Raw genomic sequence first — 12,597 nt, 5'->3', positions numbered from 1 at the left:
TAAGCCAGCTTATCTTTTATTTCCACATAATATATTCAGACATATAAACGATTTTGATTTGCTTACTCACTCTACACTGTTCTCTTTCTCTAATATACTTTTTATTTCACCTGTGGACAGACGCCTTCAACAGCATCCACCACTATGATGCAACCATCACAGAGTCGGACAGCAGTAGATACTTCTGAAGAAAAATCCACATGCCCTGGGGAGTCTATTAAATTAATCAGATACTCCTGACCACCTAGGATCAAACAATAAATATTTCAGAACAGTTTCCATAAATATGTAATTTGGCCAGGTTGTTATACTGCTAAGCTAGTACTGATTTCCAAGGACAAAATTTGCAGTAACCATTAAGCTCAAGAAAAACTTAAACAGGCCTGGAAAACTACCAGCAGCATAGCTGTGGCATCCAGTGGCTTATACATGAGGCAATTTAACTTGTAACTTTTAAGATGAATTAACTTTATCCCTGCACAAACCCATCATTATCAGGCAAGTCTAAAGGTACTGTCTGTCTTTATGTTTAGATACATGACCAAGACTTTGCAGAATCAAGGCTAACACAGAAACATACAATCTACATAGAAAAAGATCTCAACAGTGATAATAGAAAGATGGGGGGGGGAAATCCAATCAATCAATCAATCAATCAGTTCTGTACTTGCTGGCATCAGCAACTTACCTTTCTCAAAGTGCAATGAAATCGCACTGGATTTCATCGTTATCCCTCGGACCTGCTCATCTTCCCTGCTGTCCAGATATCGCAACTGAGGGCATAAACAGAAGAGGAAGTAAATACAGGGAATTACGTTCACAAGTTATCAAATGCTAATGAGTGTAACTGCACAAAGATAAGGATTAACAAGACTAGGAGGGGGGCTTCCCTTCATCATCACAGTTTTGTTATAGATGAGCTGGTAACTCTACCTTTCCTGCTAAACGGCTGGAGATTATCCCATTGCTGGATATCAGGCAATCTGCTAGTGTGGTTTTGCCTGAAAGGAAACACAAATTACTGAGTTTAAATACAGAGAACAGAAAACGATGCGACAGCATCGCAAACGCTGACGCCAGCGCAGAACAGAACCAGAAAATCACTGGAGCTGGAGGGGATTCTATGGTTCTAGACACGCACGTATTCCATTTATGCCAACATTCACCACCACAGGACATTCAGTTCCAGCTACGACAAGTTATTTAGAAGTTATCTGTCCGTACCGGGACAAAACCGACGCGCATCGGCACGCTGCCCGCTCATTAGAATAAGGCACCGAGCCGAGCCCGCGCAGCCCCGCAGCGCCGCACCGCTCACCGTGATCCACGTGCGCCAGCACACAGATGTTCCTGATGCCGGCAGCCTTTCGCTGGAGTCCCATCATCTTCCCTACGCTCGTAAGGACCATGGCTGCTTAGTCCTGCGACAGAGGGCAGCGCTCAGCCGGGGCACCGCGCGCCGCTCGGCGCGCCGCTCGTTACGTAACCGCGCCGGCAGCGGCCCCTCAGCGCGCGGCTCAGGCGGGGCGCCGCGGGCTCGGACGCCGCCCGCACGGAGCGGCCACGCTTCCGCCCATCTCCTTTCGGACCCCCGGCCCCCACAGCTCACCCCCAGCTCCCGCCGCGGGGCCGCGGCCCCGCCGAGGAGACGCACTCACCGCGACCGCGCTCCGCACCCGGAAGCCCGCGCCAGCTCCTCCTCCGCCGGGCCGTGACGTCGGACGGCGGCCGGCCGAGGCCGATCGCGGGGACGCCGCCGCCGTTGCCGCGCGACGGAGCGCTGCCCGGGTCGGAGCGGAGCATGGGGCGGCCGCGGTGCCTGTGCGAGATCTGCACCTGCGGGTAGGAGCCCCGCTGAGGGGAGCCTGGGCGGGTGGCGGGAAACGGGACGTTCCGCTGCGCCCGCGCCCGGCTTCCTTTCTGTTAAGCCATCTTTTCGGTACACAGGGGTTGATGTACTTGCGGTTAAGCTCCTGAGGGGATTCGCTCCTCTTAAATGAGTTGGCTTGCGTTGAAAATAGGGAAGGGGCAGTCCTTTGGAACCGCCGTCAGTGCCACGCTTGGAGTCTGCACGAACGCTGAGTTCAACGCAGAAAGGAGCTGTGAGAAAAAAGACTTGGGGTTCCCGTGCCACGACCAGCAGCGTGCCAGAACCGGCACGGCGAGGAAGGCGGTCCTTTCGGTCCTCTGCTCTGCCCCAGGGGCACAGCTGCGGTGCTGGGCGCAGCTCTGGGCTCCCCGGTCCGAAAGGACAGCGATCTGCTAAAAGGAGTCCGGCTGAGGAGCACAAAAGGTGACAGGGTGTGGAGCATCACCCTGAGAGGAAAGGCTGAGAGACCTGGAGAAGGCTGAGAGGGGATCTCAGCACTGTTTCACCACTGAAGAGGGGATGTGGTTGGGCTGGTTTTAGTACTGTGCAGCGATAGAATAGGGGGCAGTGGGCAAAAACTGGAGCACAAGAAGTTTTGTACAAACATAAGGAAGAACTTCTTTTCTATGAGAGTGATGGAGCACTGGAACAGGCTGCCCAGAGAGCTGGTGGAGCCTCCTTCTATGGAGACATACATTCAAGACCTCTCTGGATGCTTTCCTATGTAACTTACTGCAGGGAACTGCATCAGCAGGGGTTGGACTTGATGAGTCCAGAGGTCTCCTTCAGCGCCTGCAGTTATATTCACAGGATCACAGATCAATTGAATAAAACACACACAAAACATATGGTTTTAAATAAACATCATTTAAGTTTTTGTACTCAGTGAAACCTCAAGCTGTTGTTAGGTTAGGCAGCACATTGTTTGCTTCGGTGTAGCTATAGAGTTTGTTTTCAGGGGAAGCCTGGTCACTTGGCAATGTTACCTGGATATTGCAATGCACACTCAGAGAATTTGAGATGAAGGAAACCATCTAATATTTTGTAGGAGTTAACTCCATTAAGTTTTCTGCAAATATAATTACTGTTTCATATCAAAGTGGAAGGAAACAATCTTTCCTAGCTGGAATTTATTCACAGAAGGAAAAAAAAAAAAAAAAACAAAAACCAAAAAAATTTCAAATACAACAGAGGAGACAGAACTAAATTCAGCTTTCTCTTTATACAGAAGTGGAGAGCCTTCAAAATTCCTGAAGGACATTTTTTCCTTATATTATAACATACATATAATTCACTAAGAGCTGAATCTGAGTGTTATTGTTCATACTTAAGGACTGAAGGCTTGAGCCCTTTTAGAAAGAACGAACTGTTAAATATTTTTAAGAATCTATTCAGATTCCTTTTTCTTGGGCTGAATCGCTTCCTGTGCTTATTAAGTGATCTTTTTTCAAAATCAACAAACAATTTTAATGCCAAAAACCACTGGAAGTGCTCAGCGTGCTCAAAGATCAGTTTACAAAATATACAATACTTCTCGGATCCAGTGCTGGGCACTTCGCTATTTTAGCAGCTCTCAGAAGTTCTTTCCTCTTCAGTTCAAGGCTTTAAGACTTTTGCACTCTTTGTGTCTGTTCCAATAGCACAATATTTTGTGCTCAGAAAAAAAATCCTTTAAACACATTCTATGGACATCAAACCATCTTTCTCATTTGTTATTAATTCCCAGTAGATAACAAATGGTATTTCCCCTTAAATGAAGCTTCTCAAAGTGATCTCATCTGATGTATTTTGCCCAGGCGCCATCGCTGCCCTCATAGGCCCACAAGGATTTATGATAACGGACAACGGCTGTGCCTCACAACAGAATATGTGGAAAAATACCCCAAGTATAGCAACATCTCTCCTGCCCGGAGCCTGAAGCCAAAAGAAGAGTACCAAGCACATCGTGGGAAAATGGAAGGAATTACAACATTTAAGTAAGCATTTTAAAGCAATGTATTTTACTATCGCTTTATAACATTTCTCATATTTTCTCTTTGAAGGGAGGAGGACGCTGAGCTTTGTATTGCAATTTTCAATCATTGCACTCCTTAATCCTTCAGCATATGTAAAAGCAAAGTTTAGATTGTAGATTTACAGTTACCCCAAAGAGATGATAAAACATAATAAAGCACATTTACAAAAAAGCCGAAGAACCATACATAGTTCAACATAGAGTTCAAACTGCAAAGTTGTTTGTGTACTGCATGTACTGTTTATACACCTATATATAATACACACCCATTTTTTTGTATTGTGCTTGTATGAAAATGACCCATGAGAACCACAGTGAAATGCTCTCTCTCTTCATATTCCATTCTCTTCATGCAAGAGGTAAATGTTGCTACCTGTGGTAGTTGGATTTTTGCTCTGTTCCTGCTTTATGTATTATTTCTGTGTTAAACTATAGTTTTACAATTCTACTTTCAAATATTTTAAAGAATATTTTTAACCTGGGGATGAGGCTTGAAGTGTTGAATAAGCTGTTTCATCGTCTACCTTTGAATAAAGATGATACCTTGCACTGGACAGCCTAGATTTACGTGGTATCATTTCCTTTCTTCCTTACTGCCTTCTAACATATTGACTGATCCATTTTTTCAGAGCAAACATTGTAAGCTGTTTTTCCACACAATGGGGAAATGACAAGGGTGACTTCGTGAGCAAAAGATATTTTAACCAGTATTTTCCTCTTCCTCAATTCAGATCTGATTATTTACCATATGATATTGTGAAACGACCGTTTCGGGTACAAGAAGAATATAAACCAAAGACTGGAGAGCTAGAACTTGGAACCACATACAAGAAAGATTATTATGCTCATGAAATACAACCGGTGACATTAATAAGACCTTTAGAGAGAAAACACACTACAGGAGGAAAATTGGATACCATACCGACCTATCAAGGTAATAACAAATGCAATCTTTAGAAAGAAAAGTAGCCAAAGACAAAGGTAGTTTCCTGAGTTTTTTATATAAGAGATGTGAAACTGGATTTCTTAGTTTGGGCCAGAGAGTAGGGCATAATAATAGAAGGTGATAATGCTTTAAGATGTTCAGCCCTCCAGCTGTTTAGAGCTGACATTTACAAGTTCTAAAATAAAAGCTATCTCTGGGATTCTTTGGCTAGAAGGAGACTCTGACACACACTTGTTAGGCTCAGACATAAGTTTGCCATCATTAAACTCACAATGTATTTTTCAGACAGTTTCAGCTATGATAGCACAATTTTTTTCCACAGGTCAAAAGATTTCAGATTTCCTTCTCCTGTATTACATAGCTTGCATATTATCCTATTATTAATCTGTCTTGACAAAAATTATCCTGATAGACTCAGTACAGACACTAAATCTCTGTTAATATCATTCTGGCAAGTGACCTTGACATACTTTATAAAGGCATAGAAGTTTTTACATACAATGTGTAACTCAATTTGTTACATGTAATGCAGCCAGACCCCAGTTAAAAGCATGTATAAATAAAGGATGAGATATGATCTACTGGAGCTGCCAACCAGCAATCAAAAAAAAAAAAAAAAAAAAAATCAAGATATTCTTGGCTGTCAGGACCACTGTTGTTGAAAAGACACAGCAAGAGATAACAACAAACTGATACAGCCATTAAAACAGGAAGTTAGAGCAGTTGGTGGAGAAAACTTACTGAGTTCACATAACACTTTTTTTTTTTTTTTTTTTTTTGAGGAAATAGTCAAAATAAGGCATCAAATACATTTGTTTTTCCTGGTTTTGTCACACCGTTAATAGAAATCAGGTTTGTCACGTCACAGAGATAACATTATTCTAACTCACACCCATTTTCTTTAGTTCGCAAGGCTTAGTACCAGAAGTTGTCTTAATTTCAAAGGAATGTTCCTAAGAAATAACACTTTTTTGGTGAAGTTTTGTTTTTGTATTAAAGATGACTATAGGTCATGGGAAGTTCAAAGAAGGGAACCTGTTAAAGTGGATCATGTCTACCACCCACCTACAGAGAAATTTGGAAATCCTACTACTTTTCAAGATGACTTTGTTCCTAGAGAACTGAATCCTAGACAAAGTTTCAAACCTCTCTGTGTCCCCAAACTTTCAGATGTGCCTTTTGATAGCACTACGAGTCATCGCATTTCCTATGTTGCTCATCATCTGGAACCGAAGTTTGTAAAATCAAAAGAAGAGTACAAGCCAAGCAGCCAACCCTTTGAAGATCTCACAACTCACCGGAATGATTTTAAAGGGCTACCTGGGCCACTTGCAAGAAGCTGCAAGCCTGAAAATGCAAAAGTCCAATCTAGTGATCATTTTAGTGGGGTTACTGAATTCCAGGATCGTTTTCAGCCCTGGCTGGTCTCCTTGCCTGAGGCACGCAAATCAAGAGAGTACGTTCCTCCCCTGGGTAACATGGACTTTAACTCCACTAGCCGCCTTCATTATGTTAAACATGAGATTTCTCCTGCTGTCCCTATAAGGCCAATTTCTAATGCAAGAAGAACCAGCGCCCCTTTCCAAGGGAATACTACTATGAAGGAAGACTTTAAAGCTTGGGCCAGCTCCCGGCAAGAAATTATTAAGAAACAACAGGAAATTCCAAAACCCGCAGGAAAATTCTATGATTTAACTACATTCAAATCTCATTACATACCACATCACATCGTTCCAGCCCAAAGTTTCAAACCTGTGCATGTCGTTCTTCCTAATTCGGCTCATTTTCAGGATGAAACTATGTATCGCACAGAATATACTCCAAAGAAACAGGAGATCTGCCCAGCAAATTACACATCTCCTCCAGGTTATATCTATGTAAACACAGATTCTCATGGTCATAAGTTCTTCCGCCAGCTCACTCCAGAATTTTCTGAGTTAAATAGCAATCATGTTCCAAAGGAAGTAGCTGTTGTGTCATAATACTTAATCGCAAGCATCCTGGTGAAATACCTGGAACACTACCAGTTGTTTTTTTTTTTTTTTTTTCTTCTAATTACATCAAAGCAACCTATATAATGCAAATTTTGATTTAAAAAGCATTTAGACTGATAGCTGAAGGAAAATCAAGTCAAACCAAAAGAATATCAAAATACTTCTGGAGATTTGCCTGTTTTTGTAGGAGTAATCTTACATGGAATCAAGTCTTTCTTGATTGTGCATTCCAGGTTCCTTGACTTCCCAGATCTCATTCCATTCCCTCTCAAACCTACTTTCCCATTTTTTCATGATTTTTTGCAGGTCAAATCATTGCAGTTGCATTTTTTAAATAGTAGTTTGCTTTTCAGGATAATCAAATAAAATGTTGAATAATAACATGCATATCCCAGTTCTTCATCTCATCAATACTTTGAGTGATAAGATCTTTATTTTTCTTTATAGTTTGTTGGCCAAGTTATGTTGGGCATTTCTAGGTATTCCTTTAAAATGGGTTTAGTTTTATCATGATTTCTTCTCCTGCATCCAATTCTGAATCTAAAGGTCCCACAGTAATTTCTGAGAGTGATTAACAAGAACTAACCTTGCTCTTTCTGTACATATACTTGAAATCACTGACTCAAAGCAGGCCATCAGACTCCTCCTGATTTTCCAGATACACTTTGACACACTGTCTCCTTCTCACATCAGTCATTTTTTAAGCTGTTGTGCAAACTGAATTTCTCAACAAGATTTCACAGATGATTGTTATTCAACTTAAAAATGCAAACAGTGAGAAAGAAAAGCAAACAAGTCTCAAAAAGTTAATGCCCATCCACAGCAATTTTGGATTCTGCTGATATCTAAAGCTGAACAGCCTTTTATCATTGCCAAAGTTCATTGCAGAGGCAGTCTGAAGAGAAAAAGGGCAGAAAAAAAGTGTATGTGGAGTTAAAAAAATAGTGCAAACCCAGTTAAAGAAAGAAGCGTGCATTGAGATGCACAACTGAGAGCCTGGTTTCACACAGTTTACTCTTAAAAAGTGACTTGCAACAAATACAAATAAAAACAACTTTAAAGTCAGACGTGAATTTATTATGCTTCTATATGAAACATTTAACTTGCTCCCCATGTATCTTTACCTGTTTTTAGTTAAACCAACAATCAGTGTCGGTATAGGAAAAATCATTTGGCTTTCTGAATATCTAGATGCTAATATATTCTAAAGCACATCAGCCATCAGTGGGCGAAGACTGATGATGAGAAGATATTGAAAGCAGGAACTGGATCTTACGTACGGAGGAAACCTGAACTGAGTGTGTTAAAGTATCGGTTATTGTTAGGTAATTTGCAGTGTGTGTTTGCAATATGATTTACTCTGTTAATGAAATGACAATTCAATTAAACTTTTCTTGAAGACTATTCATTTCCCCAGCTGGCAAAGACATACTTTGGATGGGGGATGAGTAACGAGCAGCGAAACAGGGATGCCTGAGAAGAAGGACAGAACAATGATCAATTTGTTTTCATTCTTCTGTACCACAGAAGAAAACAACCTATAGATACTCCTCTTCATGAAACTTCACTCATTCTCTGTATATCCACAGCTAAAGTCAAAACATTCCATAGTTACACCTATCCGACAGCTTATCTTATACATAATTAATAACACATATATACCTTATACATACCTCACGTGACATTTACTGAAACCCCTACCATCCTCCCAGTCCTCTTTTCTAGGAAAGAAAAAAGAATCCCTGAGAAACGCATCCTGAACCCACATGTTACGCATGCCTGCATGTTCTACTGGCAGTGGCTCCTCCTCAGGGTCTGTAAGCAAGCCCCAGGTGCATTGTGTAACTTTCACAGCTGGTTTTGCAGAACCCAAGTAATTTATTCTTTTTCTCCTTAATTTGTGGGAAGTCATTTGCTGCCACCTACCAGCATGTCACAGAGAAATTTTGAGAGCAAATGGAGCGCACACTTAGGTACATTTAAGAGCTCCTGTACAGACGTGTATGATAACTTCTTTTGGTTGAAGGAGATATATTCTAGTTTTACCCTTGAATTTTTTCCCCCCTAAATTTCAAAGTATGAGAAAGTACACTTATTACATTACAGTAGAAAGACCGCACCCTGAAGATTGTGCTTCCAAAAAAAAAAAAAAATTATAAACCTTCAGTCACTATTCAAATACTTAAGGTCAACTTCTTCATAAGCAAGATACTATCAAAATGCACACAAAGTAAACAGCAGGGTAGAAAACTAATGTTTCTCAAGAAATAGTTGTTAAAAGAGTATTTTATGGTACCGTGCTGACACGTATAAGTTACTTGTGGATTCAGTATGTGTTCTAGAAGTGCTTATTATATACTACCATACACAGTATTTGTTTTTTCTTTTGAAGACTATTGAGAAAGAGTTAGTGAAAAAACAAAAACAAATGAAATCACACCCCTTTGCAAGTGCTACAATCCAGGATAACTCTAAAATACCATTTAATTGTTAGGCATTTTCAACTTAGAAAAATCATGGAACCTTAACGTGATGAAAAGTGCAGCAACAACAGCAGAGTAGCAAAGTCCTGGGCTGTAGCAAGTGAGGACTTGCTCCAATGTAACAGCCACGGACACAGGAACAAAAGAAAGAAACTGCTTACCCTTAGAAGGCCTCAAGTAGAGAGGGATCTCCAGCAAAATGCTTCACCTCCACTGCCAACCCTTAGATGAGGTCTGAGAAGGGGTGGATCCTGGCTACACCCCTTCCAGTCACTCAGATACATTGCACTGCATGCAGCTGAGCTCCCCTGGGTTGGCCCTGCCTTCCCACCAGGTGCTTAATTACTGTTTCAAGCCGTGACTTAGCATTTCTACTACAGGAACTGTCCTTTCTAAAGGTTATTACACATATTGGAGATTCTGAAATATATTTATTCAGATAGCTATTGCCACTGTCCACCAACTGTAAAACATGGAGCTGTTCCATTTGCTCTAAGTGAACACTTTGATGTACATGAAGGCCTGACAAAGAAAGCTAACTTTATTCCACCTTTTTACAGAATCCTTATTCTGGATTTCCATGAATTAAAGCTGACTGTTCTCAAAGCTGGGTAACATCTCTGCTGCTTCTTAACAGAGGTGCAAAGCTGAGAACAGCTGTCAAAAGTAAGAACTAAGCTTTGAAAATCCCAGAATGATGGACGTAGTAGGCTGACAGAGTAACCCTTGGAATGAAAGCATGACTAACGTGAAAATCACAGTAAGAAAGAATCTCTGAGTAATCAGGGTGTTGAATAATGAAAGTAGAGTTTATTTCAGAAATATCAAAACTACGCTCAAGAAAGCAAAGTATTAGACACCTTCAGTTACTGCAGAAGCAATAAAATAATGTACAAAGGAATGTCATGCCAAGTGCAATAACAAACATTTACAGCGCTGCTTCCGTATAGCATGCATATGTATCCAGAGACAAAATTAAAGCAACAAAAGAATGCTATATGTTAACATCTGAAAACTTTAAATATAAAGGAAAAATATGAATAAGAAATTTTGGTAATAAGAAAAAATATATGTCCAAAAATCTTTATTAAACACTGTACAAAACAAAATATTGCACTTTAAATCAGACAATAAATATCTACAAAAAGTATATTACAAAATGGTTTTTTTGTTCGTTTGTTTGTTTTTTTAATTTAAAAAAACTGCTTAACAATCAAGACCCATCACTGATTAAAAAGGTAATGATCAGGAATATCCTCTCCTTGCAGTCAGCCTTGGACACAATAGTCCATATTAAACATTTTCTATACAGTAGTGCTAATCTAATTTTCAGTGATGCAAACCCATAGTGCAGGAATGCTGCTTCCAAAACTGTTCTGACAGCACATGCACTAATTAAAATGTAGTGTGGTTCAGTAATGTAACAAAAGATCCAAGTCTAGACTCACATTCGGGCTTCCAAGAAGCGCAGTAGTGTGGGAACTACATTAAAAAAAGAAAGCTATCTGCTGCCTTCTGTGGGTTCTCTGTGCTTACAGCCCAAATGAGACAATTTGCAGTACAGAAAATAATATATCCAGAAAAACCGCAACCAGTTCTTCATCTTGCAAAGATTCACATGGCTATCGGTCATGATAAAAATTCATCTTGAAGGAAAACTGCTCAAAATACATTTTTTGCACCTCTCTATCTTCATAATTAGTAATCCTTCCTTGGACATTTTTCCCTGTTAATAAAGTATTAACCAAAGACAGAAAATCTGACAGGCATGTTTGGCTATTTGTTGGCTCCCCGTTTGACTGTGATAGGGAACAGTGCTCACAAACGTTTAATTCACAGCTCTGACAAGGAAGCCTTGTGTCTAATTCAAAATCAGTAGCAAAGTCTAACCATGCCAGAACTTTGATTGTACTTCAGTGACTGAGCAGAAGAGTAGAAACAATAGATAATGACACTTCATTTTTCAAAACAAATCTATTGCTGTTTTGAAAACTGTACTGACATCTACTTTGTCTACAAAACAAAAATTCCTAATTCAAACATGGAGATGCTTAAAACATTAAAAGTTCCATTGTAAAGAGTGGGTAATAAAAGTTCCTGGAAGAAGTACCCTGCCCAGCGTATCAATCTGCAATACTGTTTTTTCATTAGCCCCAATTTTCCATTTAACTGTTATGACTAATGTCTTATTTACAGGTATATAATTGGAGCAGGATAATTCAATGAACCTCTCTTCTCATCTCTTCACTGCAGTATCACGAATTTTCCATAGAAGAGTTACATTTCTTGACATGACTGACAACATCTTTGTTTGTAGACGTCTACCAAGCATAACCTCAGTTGCTTTGCAAATGTACAGTAGTGAGTTGTATCCTTGCATTCATCTTCTGAAAAATATATTTGAACATTAAAAAACTTGAAAATGAACACAAGATAAATAGCAGAAATCATCATAACAACCAATGGATACTGGTGGTAGCTTTGTAATTATTTTACTTCACATTTCTGACAACAGCTAAAGTAGGTCACACATAAGTGGTGTGATCTCACTGCATTCATTTCAGAGAACCCCACCTTCCAGGAATTAACAGCTTGCTCAGAGACTCATGAACGACTCACAGCTGGCAGTCATAAGGGAAGTTTGCATAAAACAACTTCCTACAAATCCTGCTTTTAGAAGTGCTTTTGAGACTTTTATATCAAACTGCCCTAGTCATGGAGACAACTAACCCCAGCATTATCAAGTGCTGCTTGAGAGAGAGTTTAGTTTTACCTTTGAGATGTACAATCAAATGCTTGCAGAATCACTAACGTACAATTGTGAGGCGCTTTCTAATATAAGTGCTGGAAACTATCACTATGTTGAGATAGAAATAAATATTTACATACTGCCACAGGCTGTGGCATTGCAGTGCTGCCAGCTCACTGGTCTCTTTTTCCATCCACAATACTGATCGGCCACAAGTTTGTTATTCTTTCTGTGTACACAGTACACTCGTCTAGACTGAAATCCATTTCCACACTGCACACTGCAAGGCCTCCAAGGCCCTGTCCGCCAGTAGACATCACATACTTCTGAGGAACAGTTTCTTCTGACAGCAGATCTTTGGGAAAAAAGAAAAAATGGCAGTTAAATGCTTATTTTTGTGCTAAACCCTTATATGCAGAATCATTATGGAAGGGATTTCTGGAGATTTTCCAGTCCAAGCCTGCTGCTCATCACACAGTAAACTAGACCAGGCTGCTCATCTCCTGTCTGTTTTCCAGTGTGTCCAAAGATGGAGACCCTA

At 40.3% G+C, this 12,597-nt stretch overlaps 3 protein-coding genes across 14 annotated transcripts in view; 1 reads left to right on the top strand and 2 right to left on the bottom strand.

Moving 5' to 3' along the window:
* The window catches only part of EFL1 (elongation factor like GTPase 1), a 58,457-nt gene extending 56,722 nt beyond the window's left edge, over nt 1-1,735 (bottom strand). Inside the window, exons 1-5 of one of the 2 annotated variants that reach the window (XM_031587696.2) lie at nt 1,659-1,735; nt 1,319-1,421; nt 934-1,001; nt 689-773; nt 111-244 (exon numbers count right to left, since the gene is read on the bottom strand). In XM_031587696.2, coding sequence (XP_031443556.2) covers nt 111-244; nt 689-773; nt 934-1,001; nt 1,319-1,409 — 378 coding nt within the window. In that variant the 5' untranslated portion in view covers nt 1,410-1,421; nt 1,659-1,735. The other variant, XM_090148964.1, reaches the window with a different exon arrangement.
* SAXO2 (stabilizer of axonemal microtubules 2) lies at nt 1,692-8,921 on the top strand. Of its 2 annotated transcripts, none has more exons than XM_090148966.1 (4): nt 1,692-1,842; nt 3,667-3,846; nt 4,616-4,818; nt 6,001-8,921. In XM_090148966.1, exons 1-4 carry the CDS (start codon nt 1,802-1,804, stop codon nt 6,810-6,812), a joined length of 1,236 nt encoding a protein of 411 aa, XP_090005092.1. In that variant the 5' UTR covers nt 1,692-1,801; the 3' UTR covers nt 6,813-8,921. The 2 variants fall into 2 exon arrangements, with proteins under 2 accessions (XP_090005092.1, XP_031443557.2); XM_031587697.2 differs by having other exon boundaries at nt 5,830-8,921.
* A 723-nt stretch (nt 8,922-9,644) lies between these two features.
* The window catches only part of ADAMTSL3 (ADAMTS like 3), a 179,558-nt gene continuing 176,605 nt past the window's right edge, over nt 9,645-12,597 (bottom strand). For 8 of the 10 annotated variants that reach the window (XM_090148955.1, XM_090148956.1, XM_090148962.1 and 5 more), the window contains exons 30-31: nt 12,197-12,411; nt 9,646-11,694 (exon numbers count right to left, since the gene is read on the bottom strand). In XM_090148955.1, coding sequence (XP_090005081.1) covers nt 11,585-11,694; nt 12,197-12,411 — 325 coding nt within the window. In that variant the 3' untranslated portion in view covers nt 9,646-11,584. The other 2 variants (XM_090148954.1, XM_090148963.1) reach the window with 2 other exon arrangements.

The sequence above is a fragment of the Phasianus colchicus genome, chromosome 12 (genome assembly GCF_987193195.1).
Source record: "Phasianus colchicus chromosome 12, bPhaCol1.hap1.1, whole genome shotgun sequence".
In the NCBI taxonomy this organism is placed as follows: Eukaryota; Metazoa; Chordata; class Aves; order Galliformes; family Phasianidae; genus Phasianus; species Phasianus colchicus.
This window is presented reverse-complemented; position numbering and strand designations above follow the sequence as displayed.